Genomic DNA, 25082 nt, shown 5'->3' with positions numbered 1-25082 from the left:
CATTTTTTAAAAGTTGCCTACAACTATATAATTTGTATTGTAACCACCCTGGATTTATAAGCACGGATACCGACACTGCAGCTAGAGCATGCTTTTGCGGCACAGTCGATAGCGGGCTGGACTTCGGGCTAGAAGGTCGAGGGTTCGAGACCTGCTCCCAGCTTGTTTCATTACAGTATTTATTATGGATCCCCATTAGCTGCCAAGGCAGCAGCTGCTCTTCCTGGGGTCCAGCAAAATTAAGGCAGTTCATACAGTCATGTTTAGGAATCTGTGACTATGACATAATTATCTCCTTCCTCCCGAAGTGTGCAAATGTTCACATTCCTTCACTGATTTCTTACATATTAGCCATTATTTGACCAGATATTCAACTGGCCGTTCTAACAAAGAAAATAAATGGCTACATTCCAAACACGTTGTTTTCCCCTCGGGGGTATCCCCGTTGAAACCGGATGCAGTTTGATTGCCATCTTAAGGGAGGTCTAATTCCCTAACGTTGGCCCTCGATTTAGCTTGAAGGAGCGAGTGAACAACTTTGGTCACTTGATGGGTTGATATGACCCACAATTCATTGCAAACTGTAGTCACATGTCAAACTCTGGTGGCCGCGAAGTGTCAAATTTAATCAACAACCTGCATGTTTGGTATCTCAGTAAACATGAAGCTAGCTTGCAAATTATATATATATATATATATATATATATATATATATATATTAGTGTTCCTAAATTGGCTTAGTTTCGTAGTGAGGAGTGCAATTCTGAAATGTATTGGAATAAATGACCAAACTATAAAACTAGCTAGCCAGCTATGGGTAACTGTAGCTGGCTACCTGACAGGAGTGCTAGTGTTGGGGATTTTTGAGTACCTATACTGTTTTCGTAGAAGTAGTCAGCAGAATCGATATGGAGTTAACCATTAGTATATGTGTAACCAGAACCTATGTGCAAGCTGGGTCAATACAGGCTTAACCATTCTGGGTCATGTCTGGTCTTGTGAAGGCTATTGGACATGCACATTAGTTAATCATTGATAGTTACCATTAGCCTGGTCTTGTGAAGGCTATTGGACATGCACATTAGTTAATAATTTACAGGAACCACTAGACATGTACCTGTATTAGGAAGGCACAGTTGAAGTCGGAAGTTCATACTCCGTAGCCAAATACATTTAAACTCAGTTTCACAATTCCTGACACTTAATCCTAGTAAAAATTCCCTGTCTTAGGTCAGTTAGGATCACCACTTTATTTTAAGAATGTGAAATGTTAGAATAATAGTTGAGAGAATGATTTATTTAAGCTTTTATTTCTTTCATCACATTCCCAGTGGGTCAGAAGTTTACACTCACGCTTTTTCAGTTCTGCCCACATTTTCTATAGGATTGAGATCAGGGCTTTGTGATGGCCACTCCAGTACCTTGACTTTGTTGTCCTTAAGCCATTTTGCCACAACTTTGGAAGTATGCTTGGGGTCATTGTCCATTTGGACGACCAGTTTGCGTCCAAGCATTAACATCCTGACTGATGTCTTGATGTTGTTTCAATATATCCATATAACTTTCCTGCCTCATGATGCCATCTATTTTGTGAAGTGCTCCAGTCCCTCCTGCAGCAAAGCACCCCCAAATCATGATGCTGCCAAAACATGACCCCTGTTCTTCACGGTTGGGATGGAGTTCTTCGTCTTGCAAGCCTCCCCCTTTTTCCTCCAAAACATAACGATGGTCATTATGGCCAAACAATTCTAATTTTGTTTCATCAGACGAAAGGACATTTCTCCAAAATATGATCTTTGTCCCCATGTGCAGTTGCAAACCGTAGTCTGGCTTTTTTATGGCGGTTTTGGAGCAGTGGCTTCTTCCTTGCTGTGCGGCCTTTCAGGTTATGTTGATATAGGACTCATTTTACTGTGGATATAGATACTTTTGTACCTGTTTCCCCCAGCATCTTCGCAAGGTCCTTTGCTGTTCTGGGATTGATTTGCACTTTTCACAAAGTACGTTCATCTCTAGGAGACAGAACGCGTCTACTTCCTGAGCGGTATGACGGCTGCGTGGTCCCATGGTGTTTATACTTGCGTACTATTGTTTGTACAGATGAACGTGGTACCTTCAGTTTGGAAATTGCTCCCAAGGATGAACCAGACTTGTGGAGGTCCACAATTATTTTCTACAGTTTTTGGCTGATTTCTGTTGATTTTCCCATGATGTCAAGCAAAGAGGCATTGAGTTTGAAGGTTGGCCTTGAAATACATCCAAAGGTACACCTTCAACTGACTCAAATTATGTCAATCATCAAGGAACCCACCAGGTACAACCCTAAATCCGTAAACATGGGCATCCTAATAGACATTATCCTGACCAACTTGCCCTCCAAATACACCTCTGCTGTCTTCAATCAAGATCTCAGCGATCACTGCCTCATTGCCTGTATCCGCTACGGGTCCGCGGTGAAACGACCACACCTCATCACTGTCAAACTTTCCCTAAAACACTTCTGCGAGCAGGCCTTTCTAATCAACCTGGCCCGGGTACCCTGGAAGGATATTGACCTCATCCCGTCAGTTGAGGATGCTTGGTCATTCTTTAAAAGTTACTTCCTCACCATATTAGACAAGCATGCTCTGTTCAAAAAATGCAGAACTAAGAACAGATATAGCCCTTGGTTCACTCCAGACCTGACTGCCCTCGACCAGCACAAAAACATCCTGTGGCGAACTGCAATAGCATCGAAGAGCCCCCGCGATATGCAACTGTTCAGGGAAGTCAGGAACCAATACACGCAGTCAGTCAGGAAAGCAAAGGCCAGCTTTTTCAAGCAGAAATTTGCATCCTGTAGCTGTAACTCCAAAAAGTTCTGGGATACTGTAAATTCCATGGAGAACAAGAGCACCTCCTCCCAGCTGCCCACTGCACTGAGGCTAGGCAACACGGTCACCACCGATAAATCCGTGATAATCGAAAACTTCAACAAGCATTTCTCAACGGCTGGCCATGCCTTCCTCCTGGCGACTCCAACCTTGGCCAACAGCCCCGCCCCCGTCTTCATCGACCTGGCCAAGGCTTTCGACTCTGTCAATCACTATATTCTTATCGGCAGACTCAGTAGCCTCGGTTTTTCTAATGACTGCCTTGCCTGGTTCACCAACTACTTTGCAGACAGAGTTCAGTGTGTCAAATCGGAGGGCATGCTGTCCGGTCCTCTGGCAGTCTCTATGGGGGTACCTCAGGGATCAATTCTCGGGCCGAATCTTTTCTCTGTATATATCAATGATGTTGCTCTTGCTGCGGGCGATTCCCTGATCCACCTCTACGCAGACGACACTATTCTGTATACTTCTGGCCCTTCCTTGGACACTGTGCTATTTAACATCCAAACGAGCTTCAATGCCATACAACACTCCTTCCGTGGCCTCCAACTGCTCTTAAACGCTAGTAAAACCAAATGCATGCTTTTCAACCGTTCGCTGCCTGCACCCGCATGCCCGACTAGCATCACCACCCTGGACGGTTCCGTCCTAGAATATGTGGACATCTATAAGTACCTAGGTGTCTGGCTAGACTGCAAACTCTCCTTCCAGACTCATATCAAACATCTCCAATCCAAAATCAAATCTAGAGTCGGCTTTCTATTTCGCAACAAAGCCTCCTCCACTCACGCCGCCAAACTTACCCTAGTAAAACTGACTATCCTACCGATCCTCGACTTCGGCGATGTCATCTACAAAATAGCTTCCAATACTCTACTCAGCAAACTGGATGCAGTTTATCACAGTGCCATCCGTTTTGTTACTAAAGCACCTTATGCGACCCACCACTGCGACCTGTATGCCCTAGTCGGCTGGCCCTCGCTACATGTTCGTCGTCAGACCCACTGGCTCCAGGTCATCTACAAGGCTATGCTAGGTAAAGTGCCGCCTTATCTCAGTTCACTGGTCACGATGGCTACACCCACCCATAGGACGCGCTCCAGCAGGTGTATCTCACTGATCATCCCTAAAGCCAAAACCTCATTTGGACGCCTTTCCTTCCAGTTCTCTGCTGCCTGCGACTGGAACGAATTGCAACAATCTCTGAAGTTGGAGACTTTTATCTCCCTCAACAACTTTAAACATCTGCTATCCGAGCAGCTAACCGATCGCTGCAGCTGTACATAGTCCATCGGTATATTGCCCACCCAATTTACCTACCTCACCCCCCATACTGCTTTTATTTATTTACTTTTCTGCTCTTTTGCACACCAGTATCTCTACTTGCACATGATCATCTGATGATTTATCACTCCAGTGTTAATCTGCTAAATTGTAATTATTTGATTTATTGCCTACCTCCTCATGCCTTTTGCACACATTGTATATAGATTCTCTTTTTTCTACCATGTTATTGACTTGTTTATTGTTTACTCCATGTGTAACTCTGTGTTGTTGTCTGTTCACACTGCTATGCTTTATCTTGGCCAGGTCGCAGTTGCAAATGAGATCTTGTTCTCAACTAGCCTACCTGGTTAAATAAAGGTGAAATAAAAAAAAATATTTAAAAAATTAGCCTATCCGAAGCTTCTAAAGCCATGACACAATTTTCTGTAATTTTCCAAGCTGTTTAAAGGCACAGTCAACTTAGTTTATGTAAACTTATGACCCACTGGAATTGTGATACAGTGAAATAATCTGTCTGTAAACAATTGTTGGAAAAATGACTTGTGTCATGCACAAAGTAGATGTCCTAACCGACTTGCCAAAACTATAGTTTGTTTACAAGAAATTTGTGGAGTGGTTGAAAACGAGTTTTAAAGACTCCAACCTAAGTGTATGTAAACTTTCGACTTCAACTCTATGTTTGTATTAATTAAGTACTATTAGACATGCACCTGTATTATGTATGTATGGGGCGGCAGGAAGTGTTGGGCCAGTAACCGAAAGATTGCTAGATCGAATCCCCAAGCTGACAAGATAAAAATCTGTCATTCTTTTCCTGAACAAGGCAGTTAACCCACTGTTCATAGGCCGTCATTGTAAATAAGAATGTGTTCTTAACTGACTCGCCTAGTTTAAAAATATTTATATATATTTTTTGTGTGTGTGTGTTAGTACTATGGTGACGCCACCAGTATAATCTAAGATGGGCGTAAATAAGTCAGAAGTGAGACAAAAAGATAATGGTGGTGAAATGTCAAAGGGTATTTTACAGAAAGAGGAGTGACTATGTAAGGATGAAACTGTATTGAAGGAGTGTGCTGAGACTGGCGAAGTCAGATGATCCTTGGACCAGCTCGGCTTTGTTAATTTGAAATAAAGTCTATTTGAATTCAGAAGTTCGGGTATCTGACAAATATTATTGGACCAATATTTCCTTGACACTAGCTAGATACGTTAGCTTACTAGGTACATTGATAGCTTTAGGATGGTTGTTTTTAAGTTAAACTTCAAGATTTCCACCAAGGACGTTGCCTCACCCATAATCACTCTCCCTCGCTTGGGCAAGGGACATTTTAAGGTACACTCGGATGTAAAACGCAATTCAAGAGCTGAGGGTTTAGGGCTGAGGGTTGTTGAGTTTGAAACGCAGCTGGAAGGCAATCGGGAAGAGGCAAGATCAGGTGGGACCATTATAGCCAATGAGAGGGCAGATAAGCGTGTTCACGAGTTGCCACAATGTCAAACGTCTATATCGTATTTGTATTTATTTAGGGTTAGGCATAAAGTTAGTGTTTAAGGTTAGGGTTAAAATCACATTTAAAAAGATCCATTGTAGAAATGGGTGTGGTTTGTGGTAACTAGTGACGACCAGGCACTACTCCCATAAAAAGTGTTTCCCCCCCCCCTCAAAGTTGCCGGGATGTGACGTGTCCTACTTTTACCAATACACTCCTAACAACCAACTCATTACGAAAATGTATATTGATCAAATAAGCCAGAAGCCGTATCTTGGGCCCAGTTATCCCTCTTGCTTCTCCTCTTCCGTGTTGTTTGATAGGAAATGACTGGTATGAGATATATGGTGGAAACTAGCCCATTCCCACCAATCCAATGCTCTTAGATTTGAGGGTTGTAGGGAACATTTCAGGTAAAAGGGGAAATTCGAAGGATGCACCCAAATCAGAGGTTCAGACTGAATATTTAATACAATATTTGGTTTAATGATCAACTGTAATACTTCTTGTGGCCAACAGAAATGTTTCTTCACCCTCCAGGAGTCCCCAAGTCGACCGCCTCTCCGTACTTTACTGCTGGTTCTGGTCGACTGCAGGAAAACACCGGGGCAGAGTGGAACTGAGAGAGGAGAAGAGGAATATGGAGATATGATTTCATTAAGTAAAAACAATGGTGTGTGGATTACTCTGCTTCTTTAACAATTAATTGGTTAATTATATATTGATGAAAATATTTGGTAGTCCCCCCAAAAATGTTTGATTTCACCTAATTGTAACATTCTTTCATGAAGAGCACATGTTCAGCTTCATAAAAACATGTTTTCCCATCTCAAGAGGTTATATGAAAATACATATTGTAGGAAGTGCTAATGTGCTAAATAAAGTAACAGCGGACTACTGAGAACAACAAAACCACTAGTTTACAATGGTGAAATAGTCCTTTAAATCAGCCATACATTTGCTCATGACAGGGGTAATGGAAGCTAGTTTTGTTCCACGGGGAGTGAAAATTGAATGCTAGCTCCACAAAAACATTATTCTACCATATCAATTTCTGGGTAAAATGGTTCACTTGCTCAGTTTTCTACAAAAAACACCAGAGAATCAATAAGACTAGAACCAGGAAACCTGCTTTGACTATTTAATGTTCAATGTTTCTTTTGCCCAAAAATGTAAGGAACAGTTTCACCATATTAAACATGGATTGACCTTAATGAGGGACAGATGTAAATGAATCACTAATTACATGAAATAAATAATGTTCAGAAATGACTGTCAAAGTAACCAAATAACTAGTGCTTTACATGCACACTAATAATTTCCTATTAATTTGATTATGTCAGTAGGCTGAGTTTGGCATTAGTCATGTAAACACCTTACTCTGCAGATCTTAATATGTGTAAGGTCATAACAGAAGGAAGCATACGCCTTTAAAAACACCTGGTTTTCTGATCAATCTTTAGAATGATTAGGACATGAAACACTTTAATCAGAGTTATAGAGGTGTATTTCATCTGCATGTTCTAACACAAGCAGCGCCAGCTAACTTCTTTTGACCGAGTCCAGTGAGTTCAGGAAAAACTGAAAATATGCAGATTAGAAATAGTTTGCACATAAACCTTATTTTTCCGAATTGCTTTAAAAAAAATAACAGTGGCTGTGGTAAAGTTTTTTTTTTTTGTGGCTATTTTCTGCATTTATCAAAGTCCCATCAGCCTGATTTCAGATGTGTCCATGTAAACAGGTTCATTAGAGAAATTGTTCTTTCAAAGCATGTCAACGATTTAAAATGTAATACTGGTGCACAATTTCTACTGGAAAAATATGAAAGGGACGCAAAAGGCCTTAATTACATGGAAGGACCCATCTGTTTATGGACCCATATTTGAAAAACCTAAACTATTCAATGTCTTTGTTTCACAGGGAACATCCCTAACCGTTGCTCTCTTAGTGGGAGGTGCTTATCATCTGGGGAGCCTCAACAACATCATGATGCTGACAAGAAAGAAAAGAGTCTCTCCAGACCAGAACACCTCAAGAAACACCAGCATAGAGGTATAGGGAAGAACCCTCACCACTGCTGCTCTGACTGTGGGAAGAGTTTTGCTAAACAAGACTTGACAATTCATGAGCAAATTCACACTCTAGAGCATGCATCTAAAACCTTAAAATATAATCTGAGAATTCATTCAGGGGAGGGACCTTATAACTGCTTTGATTGTGGGAAATACTTAAATCAGTCAGGAGCCCAGACTAGACACCAACACAAACACACAGGAGAGAAGCCTTATAGCTGTGATCAGTGTGGGAAGAGTTTTACTCAAGATTCCACCCTGACTACACACCAACTCAAACACACAGGAGAGAAGCCTTATAGCTGTGTTCAGTGTGGGAAGAGCTTCAATCATTCAGGATCCCTGACTGTACACCAACGAATACACACAGGAGAGAAGCCTTATAGCTGTGTTCAGTGTGGGTTGAGCTTCAATAAATCAGGAGCCCTGACTAGACACCAACGCATACACACAGGAGAGAAGCCTTATAGATGTGATCATTGTGGGAAGAGCTTCAATCATTCAGGATACCTGACTATACACCAACGCATACACACAGGAGAGAAGCCTTATAGCTGTGATCAGTGTGGGAAGAGCTTCAATAATTCAGGAAACCTGACTAAACACCAACGCATACACACAGGAGAGAAGCCTTATAGATGTGATCAGTGTGGAAAGAGCTTCAATCAATCAGGACACCTGACTATGCACCAACGCATACACACAGGAGAGAAGCCTTATAACTGTGATCAGTGTGGGAAGCGCTTCAATTATTCAGGATCCCTGACTAGACACCAACGCATACACACAGGAGAGAAGCCTTATAGCTGTGATCAGTGTAGGAAGAGCTTCAATCATTCAGGATCCCTGATTATACACCAACGCATACACACAGGAGAGAAGCCTTATAACTGTGATCAGTGTGGGAAGAGCTTCAATGATTCAGGATACCTGACTATACACCAACGCATACACACAGGAGAGAAGCCTTATAGCTGTGATCAGTGTGGAAAGAGTTTCAATCATTCAAGATCCCTGACTCTACACCAACGCATACACACAGGAGAGAAGCCTTATAGCTGTGATCAGTGTGGGAAGAGTTTTACTCAAGATTCCACCCTGACTACACACCAACTCATACACACAGGAGAGAAGCCTTATAGCTGTGTTCAGTGTGGGAAGAGCTTCAATCGTTCAGGATCCCTGACTGTACACCAACGAATACACACAGGAGAGAAGCCTTATAACTGTGATCAGTGTGGGAAGAGTTTCAGTGACTCAGGATCCCTGACTGTACACCAACGCATACACACAGGAGAGAAGCCTTATAGCTGTGTTCAGTGTGGGTTGAGCTTCAATAAATCAGGAGCCCTGACTAGACACCAACGCATACACACAGGAGAGAAGCCTTATAGATGTGATCATTGTGGGAAGCGCTTCAGTCGATCAGGAACCCTGACTACACACCAACGCATACACACAGAAGAGAAACCTTACTCCTGTCTATGTGGAAAGAGCTTTGCTCATTCAGGGTCACTGAAACAACACCAGAAAGCTCAAACATGTTTTCTTTCATCTCGTTTCTCTCTGGCACCGGTTCCAGATTCCTAAATAACATTTCAATAGAAAACATATTGCAAAGAGTTATGTCTCCCATTCTCTAACAGTTTAAGTCTGATTACCATGGTAACCTGTGTAGCATAATATGCAGCTCTGGATCCCTATGTATCAATCGTCTTGGAGTGGTGTGTGTGTGTGGTGGGGAGGAGGTGTTCAGAGCTGTATCTTATTTTATTATCTCATATTTTCCATTAAATAATGTACAATAAAATGTTTCACCAATAGTAGGGGTATATTCATGTGTGGGGGAAATGTTGTCTGAAGAGAGAGCCTTGAATTGTACATCTTGTCTCATACATCATTGGTTCCTGTAGGTGCTGGGTATAGATGTGAGGGGGAGACAGTCATGACCCCCTCAGACCTTTTGGCAGAATGCCCAGAATATGTTCTATAAGTTACATGCAGGAACCAAACGTTAATGATGAATAATGTAAATCATGCAAATATAACTTGTCTGTGTAAGCAGTATATAAGAGAACTAACGTGACTGCCCCGAAAGAGCTCCCGACCGATGTGTACTATGGTGCATTAAGTTTGTTGCAACCTTTCCAGCTTGCTGAAAGTAAAGAATGATTCATTTAAGTTTGACTGAGTCCTTGGTAGTAATTTCCACGACACATGTATTCAATACAAAAATACATTAAATCCTTTATCTTATGTCGCACTGCATGAGGCAAATGGTGGTCACACCAGATACTGACTACCGTTTTTTTAAGGTATCTGTGACCAACAGATGCATACAGTTGAAGTCAGAAGTTTACATACACCTTAGCCAAATACATTTAAACTCAGTTTTTCACAATTCCTGACATTTAATCTGAGTAATAATTCCCTTTTTTAGTTCATTTAGGTTTAAGTTCATTTATTTTAAGATTGTGAAATGTCAGAATAATAGTAAAGATTAACTTTTATTTATTTCATCACATACCCAGTGGGTCAGAAGTTTACATACACTCAATTAGTATTTGGTAGCATTGCCTTTAAATTGTTTAACTTTGGTCAAATGTTTCGGGTAGCCTTCCACAAGCTTCCCACAATAAGTTGGGTGAATTTTGGCTCATTCCTCCTGACAGCTGGTGTAACTGAGTCAGGTTTGTAGGCCTCCTTGCTTGCATACACTTTTTCAGTTCTGCCCACACATTTTTCTATAGGATTGAGGTCGGGGCTTTGTGATGGCCTCTCCAATACCTTGACTTTTTTGTCCTTAAGCCATTTTGCCACAACTTCAGAAGTATGCTTGGGGTCATTGTCCATTTGGAAAACCCATTTGCGACCAAACTTTAACTTCCTGACTGATGTCTTGAGATGTTGCTTCAAGATATCCACATAATTTCCTTTCCTTATGATGCCATCTATTTTGTGAAGTGCACCAGTCCCTTCTGCAGCAAAGCACCCCCAAAACATGATGTAGCCACCCCCGTGCTTCACGGTTGGGATGGTGTTCTTCGGCTTACAAGCCTCCCCCTTTTTCCTCCAAAGATAATGATGGTCATTATGGCCAAACAGTTCCATTTTTGTTTCATCAGACCAGAGGACATTTCTCCAAAAAGTACGATCTTTGTCCCAATGTGCAGTTGCAAACCGTAGTCTGGCTTTTTTATGGCAGTTTTGGAGCAGTGGCTTCTTTGCTGAGGTGCCTTTGTGGGAGCTAATGTAATATAAATAGGTGTAGTTGCCATGCTGAAGTAGCAAGGACAAAAAGTACATTGGCCATAGGAAGAGAAGATGACACCCAGTACATTTGCTATTTATGAAAAGGGTAACATGCCAAAGAGTACATTAACCAAGGCCATAAGTACATTTATGACAGCTGGACATACTATTGTCAGAAGGACACAGGAAGGAGAATGGTAGCAGAATGACCAACAGGTGAAACATGAGCATGCAATGTATGTATTATTTTTGTATGAAGGGGTCCTGCCACCATTGTAATCTATCCGGAAGCAGATATGGGCATTATTGGGCGTGAACACGCAAAGAACTCAGACTAAAAGATAATGGTGGCAGAAGGACTAAGGGGAGTAACTTAATTTACATATGGTGTTACAGATACAGGTTTCCTGTGTGTGTATTTCTTTTCTCTCCTTCTCCCCTCACAGGTGACAATCATCATTCCCCAATCAGTCGCTAATCAGAAGACACCTGCTCCTTTTCCCTTACCCAATCACAACCCCTTTCCCTTGGTTTAAAAACCCTGTCAGTTGTTTTCTCTGGAGAGCAATCTCTCTCTCAATACCATCTGTCTGTAGATCTCGTTTGGTTTTAGCAGCTACATGTCACTTTGTCCGTTATGCTGTGAGTATTGTTTTGGTGTTTGACTATTTGTTCATGGTGGGGAAGGGGGTACTAAGACAAGTTGCCCATGGGCATACACTACCCCTGGGTAAACTTTGTCTAAATAGAACTGGGCGGACCACCCTCTGTGTTTTTGGTTAGTTAGTTAGCTGTTGTTGAAGTAGGCTAGTTTAGGGGTGTTTTTGGATATTTGTTTCTTTCCTTAGGTCCAGCTCAGCCCCTTTTCCTGCCCCCTGTTTACTGTGTGTTTGCAAATAAACCCTGAGTGTTTGACGGTAATTTAGTTGTCTGTGGTTTTTGTTCTCACTGTTACTTTTTCACTGCTATAATTTGCATGAGTTATGTTACGGGTCTCGATACCATCCCCCTAGACTGCCAGGCCAAAAGGGATTCGTAACATAAGGGATGTAGTCATATGCTATATGTGTATAAAAGCAGAGCCAGTGCACAGGGAAATCGTCTGTTTCGTGGACCAGCACGGCATTTGCTACTTTGTATTAAAGCCTAATTGAATTCACAAGTTCTTGTAAGAGTGACATATATCTGAGGCAATATTCTAGCTGTATGTTCTTAATGTTGTTGTTCAGCCACGACTCGGTGAAACATAAGCTATTAAAAGTTTATGTCCCATTGGTAGGATATACGTGCTTTCAGTTCGTCCCATTTATTTTCCAGCGATTGAGCGTTAGCTAGCAGGACGGAAGGCAAAGGCAGATTAGCCACTTGTCGCCTGATCCTCACAAGGCACCCTGATCTTTCTCCGCAAAATCTCAGTTTCCTTCTCCAGCGAATGATGGGAATCTGGGCCTGGTCGGGTAGTATATCCCTCCCGTCCAACTCATTGAAGAAAACTCTTTGTCTAATCTGAGGTGAGTAATCGCAGTTCTGATGTCCAGAAGCTCTTTTCGGTCATAAGAGACGGTAGCAGCAACATTATGTACAAAACAAGTGAGGAACAACGCGAAAAAAACTACAAAATAGCATGGTTGGTTAAGAGCCGGTAAGACGGCAGCCATCCCCTCCGGTGCCATCACTTCATTTTGATGCAGCACTCCATCACTCTTGTTATTGGTCAAATAGTCCTGATACAGCCTGGAGGTGTGTTTTAGGTCATTGTCCTGTTGAAAAACAAATGATAGTCCCACTAAGCGCAAACCAGCTGGGCTGGCGTATCGCTGTAGAATGCTGTGGTAGCCATGCTGGTTAAGTGTACCTTGAATTCTAAATAAAATGCCGACAATGTCACCACAAAGCACAAAAGCACCCCCACACCACCTCCTCCATGCTTCATGCTGGGAACCATACATGGGGAGATCATCTGTTCACCAACTCTGTGTCTCACAAAGACACAGAGGTTGGAACCAAAAATCTCAAATGTGGACTCATCAGACCAAAGGACAGATTTCCACCCGTCTAATGTCCATTGCTCGTGTTTCTTGGCCCAAGCAAGTCTCTTATTATTATTGGTGTCCTTTAGTAGTGGTTTCTTTGCAGCAATTCGACCATGAATGCCTGATTCCTCTGAACAGTTAATGTTGAGAGATGTCTGTTAGTTGAACCCTGTGAAGCATGTATTTGGGCTGCAATCTGAGCTGCAGTTAACTCTAATGAACTTACCCTCTTCATGTAACTCTGGGTCTTCCTTTCCTGTGGGGGTCCTCATGAGAGCCAGTTTCATCATAGCGCTTGATGGTTTTTGCACTTGAACTGCACTTGAAGAAACTCAAAGTTCTTGACATTTTCCGTATTGACTGACCTTCATGACTTAAAGTAATGATGGACTGTTGTTTCCCTTTGCTTATTTGAGCTGTTCTTTCCATAATATGGACTTGGGTCTTTTACCAAATTGGGCTATGTTCTGTATACCACCCCTACCTTGTCACAACACAACTGGAAACCAAAAGGGTTCTACCTGGAACCCAAAAGGGTTCTCCTATGTGGACAGCTGAAGAACCCATTTGGAATCCTTTTTTCTAAGAGACTACCCTGCATGTGTCACAGGTGTAACCAAGGTCTTATAATGAGTGACATCCTCCTCGCCTCCTCCATGGAGGCTACACTGTTGCTCCTGGCAACGGCTCAAGGTTCTGAGCACGGTCGCTAGGCGACGGTCCAGGGCGGACAGGTGCAGCTCGTGGAGGGGCCACGGAGAATAGATGATCATGGACAAGAGAGTTCTTCATGACATCACAGACTGTACGGGGCAGGGAGAGAAGACACAGACAGATGCAGGAGGGTGGAACGACAGATCCTAGAGAAGGAGAAAGAGAGAGAAATTGAGTGAAAGTTGAGAAAGAAAAATAATATTTTTCATGTATCATGTTCTCTCCTCTAGCTGAGTATATATATTCATGATAACACAACTTATTGCGCCTTAATGTTTAATCATGTACCATGTTTTAGGATTGAGGGTTCATCTTTAGAGGGGCCTCCAAACCTGTGGTCCACACACAGTGTCAATGTTACAATCAGCTAACGTTAGTTAAACTTGTAGTCAGCACACAGTGTCAATGTTACAATCAACTAACGTTAGTTAAACCTGTAGTCAGCACACAGTGTCAATGTTACAATCAACTAACGTTAGTTAAACCTGTAGTCAGCACACAGATAGTGTCAATGTTACAATCAACTAACGTTAGTTAAACCTGTAGTCAGCACACAAATAGTGTCAATGTTACAATCAACTAACTTTTGTTAGCTAGCATTCGAGTGCTGACTGTTCTCAATGATTTGTGCAGTGTAAAAATAAAATTTTGGTAATTGGTGTAGCCTGACTACTGCAGTAGGCTACTGCTTGTCCATGTGTTAGCTAACAGCAAAAAACCCAGACGAGGGAAACTTGAAACCATTCAGGCAGCAGAGATGAGCTTGTCATTAGCTAGCTAACGTTAGCTTTATTGTAGCTATAAAGCGTTATGTTTATTGTTATTTATTTTATTGTATACAAGTTATATACATAGACAGAAGGGAGTTAGTTATAAATACAGTATATTTGTCTGTAGTTTAGAAGAAAGACTTACGCAGTGGTGTAAAGTACTTAAGTAAAAATACTTTAAAGTGTTACTTAAAACTTCTTCTGGCTGCAGGGGGCGTATTGACTAACTTGGAAAACTGTGCCCATTTCAAACGGCCTCGTACTCAATTCTTGCTCGTACAATATGCATATTATTATTACTATTGGATAGAAAACACTCTCTAGTTTCTTAAACCGTTTGAATTATTTCTCTGAGTGAAACAGAACTCCTTCTGCAGCCCACTTCCTGACAGGAAGTGCGTTTCTGAAATCGGAGGTCTCTGTTCAAGAGCTTGCCTATAAATGGGCATGACACGTATTGATATACATACAGGTCATACACCTTCCCCTAGATGTCAAGCGGAAGTGAGAGAAGAAATGAGTGGATTATCTTGCTCTGAAGTGGAATAAATCCTCTTGGAATGACTGGTCCGCCGTTTCCTGTATTTTCGAAAGCGCGAAGTTGAACCTGGAATTGCCTTCTGGAAAACCGTCGTTATAGGCGAATACTATCTCCGGCTTTGATTTTATTTGATACATGTCACAATATCATCGTAAAGTATGTTTTTTCAATATAGGTTTATTAGATTAATGAAATTTATTCGGGACGTTAGGCGTGTTGCGTTGTTTGACTTTGTTCACGAAGGAGAGCTTAGCACCACTTAGCCAGTGCGCTTGCTAATTCAAGAGGGAAAGAAGTCGTTCTTATTCCAAACAACGACGGTTCTGGACAAAGGACTCCTTGTACAACATTCTGATGGAAGACCACCAAAAGTAGGACCCATTTTGGGATGCTATTTCATATATCTGTCGAACTGTGCTATCGGTACCGTTTGCCTTGAAGCAATGCTGTTGTGTGTTAGCTATTGTAGTAAGCTAATATAACGCTATATTGTGTTTTGTAAAACACTTAAAAAATCGGAAATATTTTCTGTATTCACAAGATCTTCGTCTTTCATTTGCTATACACCATATATTTTTCAGAAAAGTTTTATGATGAGTATTTAGATATTTGATGTTGGTGTCTGTAATTACTCTGGTTGCTTCGGTGCTATTTTTGACGGTAGCTGTGATGGTAGCATCAATGTAAAACTGATTTATACCTCAAATATGCACATTTTTCGAACAAAACATAGATTTATTGTGTAACATGTTATAGGACTGTCATCTGATGAAGTTGTTTCTTGGTTAGTTTGGTTGGATCTTGGTTAGTTAGGTTGGCTTTGTGCATGCTACCTGTGCTGTGAAAAATGTCTGTCCTTTTTTGTATTTGGTGGTGAGCTAACATAAATATACGTGGTGTTTTCGCTGTAAAACATTTTAAAAATCGGACATGTTGGCTGGATTCACAAGATGTTTATCTTTCAAATGCTGTATTGGACTTGTTAATGTGTGAAAGTTAAATATTTCTAAAAAATATATTTTGAATTTCGCGCCCTGCACTTGAGCTGGATGTTGTCATAAGTGTACCGACCTCGGGCTTGCAGCCTGAAGAAGTTTTAAGTCGTTTTTGGGGGGAATCCGTACTTTACTTTAGTATTTATATATTTACAACTTTTACTTTTACTTTTACTTCACTACATTCCTAAAGAAAATGATATACTTAGCAGTACAGAAAATGGTTCAATTCACACACTTATCAAGAGAACATCCCCGGTCATCCCTACTTCCTCTGATCTGGCAGACTCACTAAACACAAATGCTTTGTTTGTAAATTATTTCTGAGTGTTGGAATGTGCCCCTGCCTATCCGTACATTTTTAAAAACAAGAAGATTGTGCCGTCTGGTTTGCTTAGTATAAGGACATTTTAATTATTCATACTTTTACTTTTAATACTAAAGTATATTTGAGCAATTACATTTATTTTGATAGATAAGTATAGTAGAAACCAACTACTTTTAGACTTTTACTCAAGTAGAATTTTACTGGGTGACTTTCACTTTTACTTGTCATTTTCTATTATGGTATCTTTACTTTGACTCAAGTATGACAATTGGGTTCTTTTTCCACCACTGGACTTAAGTTTATTTTTGACAGGAGAATTACTTGTGAATTAGGTTTGATGCACCCATTGCAAAGACTTGCATAAACAGCTCTTTGTCCTATCTGTGCTAGTAGTGTACAGCAGCTGCCATTATAGCAGCAGTGAAAGACCAGAAGTAGTAATTCTCAGACACCCCCTCACGAGAGGCCTATTCAGAGAAGGAATTCTTATCACTTTACAAGGTCCCTGTAACACCTAAAGATTTTGCAATTGTTTTAGTCTCCATTCCCTCAGGTGTTGCTTTGTTATTCAGGAACGTGTCAAGACCCTCAGAACCTACCTTCCATTAACCCTGTTGACTCATCAGTAGGAAAGATTTGTTTCTTTTTTGGTCCATTCAACAACAGAGCGATTACGAACCTTGTTTCAGCAGGATGTTGTATCTATACCTTATGTCATGCCTTATTGGAACGGATTTATTGATAATATCTGTTGGAAAAAAGTTTGGATGTTGCCACACACATACCTACTTATTAACAAAATTAAGGAAGTTTCCTTTTAAATTATTAATAAATATTATCCTGCTAACCACTATATGAAGAAGTTTAAGGAAAACATCAACTCAAATTGCTCCTTTTGTAATGACCACCCAGAAACAGTGTTGCATCTTTTTTTGGCATTGTATTCATGTAAGAAAACTGTGGCAAGACATCAGTAGATTTATAATTGAACTAAAATAATTGATTTATAATTGATTTATAATTGAACACATTTATGAAGATCTTACACTATTGTGGAGAGATGTACTGCTTGGATTCTTTACCTACGATAAAAATAACCTGAAACAATTATTCTTTATTCTTTTGGCCAAATTTCATATTCACAAATGTAAATTTACAAACGTGTTTTCTTACCTTACAAAAAGAAATTGAACTGTATTTTAAGACAATTAAAAACTCTACTAACAAAAAAGCTGTTAGAATTATAAGTGTATGTATGTCCCTTAAGGTCCTTGTGTAATGGGATATTGTACTTCCGTTGTATATTATTTATATAAATTTGTGTTCCCATATGTACTTCATGTATTGATTTGTTGTTAATAAAAGATACAATAAAAAAAAAAAATTGCCTATTCAGATACTCCCTCTTTGCGCATGTGTTCCAAGTTACTGCCAGGCAAGGGTAGACGATAGCAGACTACAGGATTCTTATCGAAATGCGGTGTTGAACGTTTTCTTGACTTTAATCGAATTGTATAGATCACGTAAAATGTTATCCAGGAACTTTCTGAAGTAATATTAGGCTACATGAGACGTTTATTTGTTTGAACTTAATTCCGTTTTGATATTGAAGTAGATGTTTGATTGCTCTGGTCTAGGGGCGCATCAGTTGCAGCCTTGAGAATCGAATTTTCTCTCCGCAAGTCCCAAGTCATTATCTGAACACTACAACAAAGTAGTTAAACTGTACTGTACCCAACAATATTTCATTCCATACAAAGAAACAATAGCTCTCACAATGGATCGGGTAAGTCTGGCTTTAACAGTATAAGTCTGCTGGTTTGTACAAAATGTCCAGGCCTAGTTCTCATAATCTTTGATCCTCCACTTCCTGTGCTCGGTTTAAACGGCTCAACAAAAAATACATCACGGTAAAACTTGTTGGGATTTTTTTTCTTCGTCAAAGTAGCCTACTACTATATCATGTTTAGGAATCTGTGACTATGAACTAATTATCTCTCCTTCCTCCCAAAGTGTTCACATTCCTTTCGAACACATTATCCATTATTTGACCAGATACTCAAGTGGCCGTTCTAACAAAGAAAATAAAGGTTTTCTTAAATGGAAGGCAATCGGTAAAGAGGCAAGATCAGGTGGGACCATTATAGCCAATGAGAGGGCAGACATGGGTGTTTCCACAGCCACAAAGGTCTATATCGCATTTTCATTTAGTCAAGGTTCGGGCAAAAAGTCAGAAGTGTTGTTAGGGTTGAAATCACATTTTAATAAGATACATTTTAGAAATGTGCGCTTTGTTTGTGGTAACTAGTGACGTCCAGGCACTACTTCCATATAATTTTTTTATTTAACCTTTATTTAACCAGGTAGGCCAGTTGAGAACAAGTTGTCATTTACAACTGCTACCTGGCCAAGATAAAGCAAAGCAGTGCGACAAAAACAACAACACAGAGTTACACATGGGATAAACAAAGTACAGTAAATAACAAAATAGAAAATCTGTATACAGTGTGTGCAGATGAAGTAAGGAGGTAAGGCAATAAATAGGCCATAGTGGTGAAGTAATTACAATTTAGCCATTAACACTGGAGTGATAGATGTGCAGTTGAGGATGTGCAATTATAAATACTGGAATAAATACTGGTGTGCAAAAGAGCAGAAAAAAAACCTATGGGGATGAGGTAGGTATTTGGTTGGATGGGCTATTTACAGATTGGCTGTGTACAGCTGCAGTGATCGGTAAGCTGCTCTGACAGCCAATGCTTGAAGTTAGTGAGGGAGATATAAGTCTTCAACTTCAGTGATTTTTGCAATTCGTTCCAGTCATTGGCAGCAGAGAACTGGAAGGAAAGGCGGCCAAAGTAGGTGTTGGCTTTGGGGATGACCAGTGAAATATACCTGCTGGAGTGCGTGCTACAGGTGGGTGCTGCTATGGTGACCAGTGACCTGAGATACGGCGGGGCTTTACCTAGCAGAGACTTGTAGATGACCTGGAGCCAGTGGGTTTGGCGACGAATATGTAGCGAGGACCAGCCAACGAGAGCATGCAGGTCGCAATGGTGGGTAGTATATGGGGCTTTGATGACAAAACGGATGGCACTGTGATAGACTGCATCCAATTTGCTGAGTAGAGTGTTGGAGGCTATGTTGTAAATGACATCGCCAAAGTCAAGGATCGGCAGGATAGTCAGTTTTACTAGGGTATGTTTGGCAGCATGAGTGAAGTAGGCTTTGTTGCTAAATAGGTAGCCGATTCTAGATTTAACTTTGGATTGGAGATGCTTAATGTGAGTCTGGAAGGAGAGTTTACAGTCTAGCCAGACAACTAGGTATTTATAGTTGTCCACATATTCTAAGTAAAAACCGTCCAGAGTAGTGATGCTAGGCGGGCGGGTGCGGGCAGCGATCGGTTGAAGAGCATGAATTTAGCTTTACTAGCATTTAAAAGCAGTTGGAGGCCACGGAAGGAGTGTTGTATGGCATTGAAGCTCGTTTGGAGGTTAGTTAACACCGTTTCCAAGGAAGGGCCAGATATATACAGAATGGTGTCGTCTGCGTAGAGGTGGATCAGGGAATCACCCGCAGCAAGAGCGACATCATTGATATATACAGAGAAAAGAGTCGGCACGAGACAACATTTGGTGTCCGATTTGACACCCTGAACTCTATCTGAGAGGGGGGCCAGAAGCTGCGGGGGGTGCAGAGCTGTTGGCCGGGGTTGGGGTAGCCAGGTGGAAAGCGTGGCCAGCCGTAGAGAAATGCTTATTGAAATTCTCGATTATCTTGGATTTATCGGTGGTGACAGTGTTTCCTAGCCTCAGTGCAGTGGGCAGCTGAGAGGAGGTGCTCTTATTCTCCATGGACTTTAGTGTCCCAGAACATTTTGTAGTTAGTGCTGCAGGATGCAAATTTCTGTTTGAAAAAGCTAGCCTTTGCTTTCCTAACTGACTGTGTATATTGGTACCTGACTTCCCTGAAAAGTGGCCTACTTTTACCAATACTCTCTTAATAACCTAATCTTTACGAAATGTATATTCCATCAAATAAGGCAGAAGCCAGATTTTGGGCCCAGTTATCTCTCTCGCTTCACCTCTTCCTCACTGTTTTAAGGGAAATGACTGGTATGAGATATATGGTGGAAACTAGTCCATGCCTCCACCAACCCAATGCTCTTAGATTTGTGGGTTGTTTTGAACGATTGAACATTAAAGGAAAAAGGAGATACTCGAAGGATGCACCCAAATCAGAGGTTTAGACTGAATTAATAAAATATTTGGTTTAATATTAATCTATGTTGAATACTTCTTGCGGCCAACAGGACAAATCTAGCCCGTCGCCCTCCACCCTCCAGGAGTCCCCAGGTCAATCGCCTCCCAGTACTTTACTGCTGGATCTGGTCGACTGCAGGAAAACACCAGGGCAGAGTGGAACTAAGAGAGGAGAAGAGGAACATGGAGATTTGATTTCATTAAGTAAGAACCATGGTGTGGATTAGATTACAGTCCGCTTCTGTAACAATTAATTGATGATTTATATATTGATGAAAATATCTGTTCGTTCCACCCAATTTTAAGAAGTGTACCTTGGTAAAAAAAAAAAAAAAAAAAAGTTTGATTTCACATCATTTCAACATTCTGTCATGTCATAAAGAGCACGTGTTCAACTTAATAAAATACATGTTTTGCCATCTCAAGAGGTTAAATGAAAAATAAATACTATAGTAAGTGCCAATGTGCCAAATAAAGTAACAGGGTTGAGTGTAACAGGGGACTACTGAAACCAAAAAAAACACTACATTGTTAAAATAGTCCGTTAAATCAGCCATGAATCTGCTTGTGACCGGGGGAATGGAAGCTAGTATTGTGCAACAGGGAGTAGTACTTGAATGCAATCGTAACAAAAAAAGTTATTGTTAAAACATTTCTAGCATGTCTGTGTCTGGATAGAAGGGTTGAGATGCTCAGTTTTCCACCACAAAACAGCAGAGAATTGACAAAAAGAGTAGAACCAGCTCACCTGCTTTTACTCTGATTTGACTATTAGATGTTCAATGTTTCTTATGCAATTCTTCCCCCCCCCCCCTTTTTTTTGAAGAATAATTTAACCAAATTAAAACAAGAGTTCAGTTCATGTAACAGTGTAGACTTTAAAATGAGGGACAGACGTAAATTAATCACTAATCACATGAAATTAATAATGTTCTGAAATGACTGTCAAAGTAACCAAATAACTAGTGCTTTACATGCACACTAATCATTTCCTATGAAACTGATTATGTCAGTAGGCTGAGTTTGGCATTAGTCATGTAAACACCTTACTCTGCAGATCTTAATATGTGTAAGGTCATAACAGAAGGAAGCATACGCCTTTAAAAATACCTGGTTTTCTGCAGCTTAGAAATAGTTTCACATACAAACTTTATTTGTCCATGGTTTTTTTTTAAACATGGTTGCTGTTGTAGAAAGTATATTTTGATTGCCTACTTTTTTCATTTATCAAAGTCCCATCAGGTAGCCTGATTTCAGATGTGTCCATGTAAACAGGTTTATTAGGGAAATTGTTCTTCTTTCCAAGCATGTCAACGTTTAAATCGAACTCCTATACTAATTGACTATTCACAATAATCATATTATTCTGCGCTTGTAACCGTACTCAAAATGCTGAAATGTCACTTTAGCAAGTGTTTATTCATATTAAAAATCTGATGAATTGAATTTTCCATGTGTTCTGTATTAAAGGGCACTTTATTTAATATAACAGATTTAAAATTGAATTTTGGTGCACAATTATTACTGGAAAATATCTAAGGAATGCAAAAGGCATTCATTTCATGTAACGCCCCATCTGTTTATGGACCCATATTTTACAAAACTTAATTATTCAATGTCTTTGTTTCACAGGGGACATCCCTAATCGTTGCTCTCTAAGTGGGAGGGGCTTATTATCTGGGGAGCCTCAACAACATCATGATGCTGACAAGAAAGAGAAGAGTCTCTCCAGACCAGAACACCTCAAGAAACACCAGCAGACATGTATAGGGAAGAAACCTCACCACTGCTGCTCTGACTGTGGGAAGAGTTTTGCTAAACAGAAGGATTTGATCATTCATGAACGGATTCACACCGGAGAGAAATCGTACCACTGCTCTCAGTTTGGGAAGAGTTTCGCTGCATCTAAAACCTTCAAATCTCATCAGAGAATTCATACAGGGGAGATACCTTACCCCTGCTTTGATTGTGGGAAATACTTCAATCAATCAGGAGACCTGACTACACACCAGCTCGTACACAAAGGAGATAAATGTTATAGCTGTGATCAGTGTGGGAAGAGCTTCAATAAATCAGGAGCCCTGACTAGACACCAACGCATACACACAGGAGAGAAGCCTTATAGCTGTGATCAGTGTGGGAAGAGCTTCAATCAATTAGTACATCTGACCACACACCAACACATACACACAGGAGAGAAGCCTTATAGCTGTGATCAGTGTGGGAAGAGCTTCAGTAATTCAGGAGCCATGACTAGACACCAACGCATACACACAGGAGAGAAGCCTTATAGCTGTGATCAGTGTGGGAAGAGTTTTGCTCAGAATTTCTCCCTGACTACACACCAGCGAGTACACAGAGGAGTGAAGCCTTATAGCTGTGATCAGTGTGGGAAGAATTTCTGGACGTCAGGACACCTGACTACACACCAGCGAATACACACAGGAGATAAGCCTTATAGCTGTGATCAGTGTGGGAGGAAATTCTATACGGCAGGACACCTAACTGCACATCAACGCATACACACAGGAGAGATGCCTTATAGCTGTGATCAGTGTGGGAAGAGCTTCAATCATTCAGGAGCCCTGATTATACACCAACGCATACACACAGGAGAGAAGCCTTATAGCTGCGATCAGTGTGGGAAGAGCTTCAATCATTCAGGAGCCCTGACCACACACCAACGCATACACACAGGAGAGAAGCCTTATAGCTGTGATCAGTGTGGGAAGAGCTTCAATTATTCAGGAAACTTGACTGCACACCAACGCATACACACAGGAGAGAAACCTTATAGCTGTGATCAGTGTGGGAAGAGCTTCAGTCGATCAGGAGACCTGATTACACACCAACGCATACACACAGGAGAGAAACCTTATAGTTGTGATCAGTGTGGGAAGAGCTTTAATCGATCAGGACCCCTGATTATACACCAACGCATACACACAGGAGAGAAGCCTTATAGCTGCTATCAGTGTGGAAAGAGTTTTGTTCGAGATTCCAATCTGATTGCACACCAACGTATACACACAGGAGAGAAGCCTTATAGCTGTGATCAGTGTGGGAAGAGCTTCAATCAATCATTAGAACTGACTAGACACCAACGCATACACACAGGAGAGAAGCCTTATAGCTGTGAGCATTGTGGGAAGAGCTTCAATCAATCAGGAAACCTGACTAAACACCAACGCATACACACAGGAGAGAAGCCTTATAGCTGTGATCAGTGTGGGAAGAGTTTTGCTCTAGATTTCACCTTGACTACACACCAGCGAATCCACACTGGAGAGAAACCTTACTCCTGTCTATGTGGAAAGAGCTTTGCTCATTCAGGGTCACTGAAAAAACACAAGGAAGCACAAAAATGTTTTCTTTCATCTCCCTCCTCTCCGGCACCGGTTCCAGATCCCTCAATATAGTTTCAATAGAAAACATCTTGTAAAGAGTCATCCATCTCCCATTCTCTAACAGTTTAAGTCTGATTACCATGGTAACATGTGTAGATAATATGCAGCTCTGGATTCATATGTATCAAGTGTCTTGGAGTAGAAGTGTTGTGTGTGTGTGGTGGGGTGGGGTGGGGGTGTTCAGAGCTGTATCTTATTTCAGTAACTCCTGTAATCCATTAAATAATGTAGAATGATGTTTCAAAAATAGTAGGTTCATATTCATGTGTGAGAGAAATGTTGTCTGAAGAGAGAGCCTTGAATTGTACATCTTTCCTCATATAGTCATTGGTTCCTGTTGGTGCTGGGTAGAGATGTGAGGGGGGTCATTACCCCCTCAGACCTTTTGTCTGAAGGCCCAGAACATGTTCTATAATTTAAGATAGGAGACGGTGCCAGTCACATGCATTAACCAAACGTTAATGATGAATTAATGATGAAAAATGTAAATCATGCAAATATAACTTGTCTGTGTAAGCAGTATATAAGAGAACTAACGGGACTGCCCCGAAAGAGCTCCTGACCAACGTGTACTGTGGTGCATTAAGTTTGTTGGAACCTTTCCAGCTTGCTGATAATAAAGAAAGATTCATTTAAGTTTTACTTTGAGGCCCTGTTGGTAATTTTCAGAACACATGTATTCAATACAAAAATACATTAAATCTATTGTATTATGTGAAGGAGATGTGTCGTACTGCATGAGGCAAATGATGGTCCCACCAGATACTGACTACCTTTTTTTAAGGGATCCGTGACCAACAGATGGATATCAGTATTCCCAGTCATGTGACATCTATAGATTAGTGCCTAATTCATTTATTTCAATTGACTGATTTCTTTATATGAACTTTAACTCAGTAAAATCATATAAATTGTTGCATGTTGTATTAATATTTTTGTTTAGTGCAATAACAATTGGGTCAGAACTGTTTCAACATGACTTACACCCATCAGAGTATCTGTGCTGTGAAGGGCTCAACAGTGGAACTGCCCTGCACATATCAACATCC

At 40.8% G+C, this 25082-nt stretch overlaps 1 protein-coding gene across 6 annotated transcripts in view; it reads left to right on the top strand.

Moving 5' to 3' along the window:
• The window catches only part of LOC139544836 (zinc finger protein 271-like), a 174335-nt gene extending 149476 nt beyond the window's left edge, over positions 1-24859 (top strand). The window contains exons 1-3 of one of the 6 annotated variants that reach the window (XM_071351995.1): positions 17187-18147; positions 20677-20842; positions 22259-24859. In XM_071351995.1, the coding sequence (XP_071208096.1) occupies positions 18139-18147; positions 20677-20842; positions 22259-24045 (1962 nt within the window). In that variant the 5' untranslated portion in view covers positions 17187-18138 and the 3' untranslated portion in view covers positions 24046-24859. Of the gene's footprint in view, positions 1-6172; positions 6327-7576; positions 18148-20676; positions 20843-22258 lie in introns of those variants that run through there. The other 5 variants (XM_071352002.1, XM_071352136.1, XM_071352020.1 and 2 more) reach the window with 5 other exon arrangements.
• Positions 24860-25082: the final 223 nt, after the last annotated feature.

The sequence above is a fragment of the Salvelinus alpinus genome, chromosome 2 (assembly GCF_045679555.1).
Source record: "Salvelinus alpinus chromosome 2, SLU_Salpinus.1, whole genome shotgun sequence".
In the NCBI taxonomy this organism is placed as follows: Eukaryota; Metazoa; Chordata; class Actinopteri; order Salmoniformes; family Salmonidae; genus Salvelinus; species Salvelinus alpinus.
This window is presented reverse-complemented; position numbering and strand designations above follow the sequence as displayed.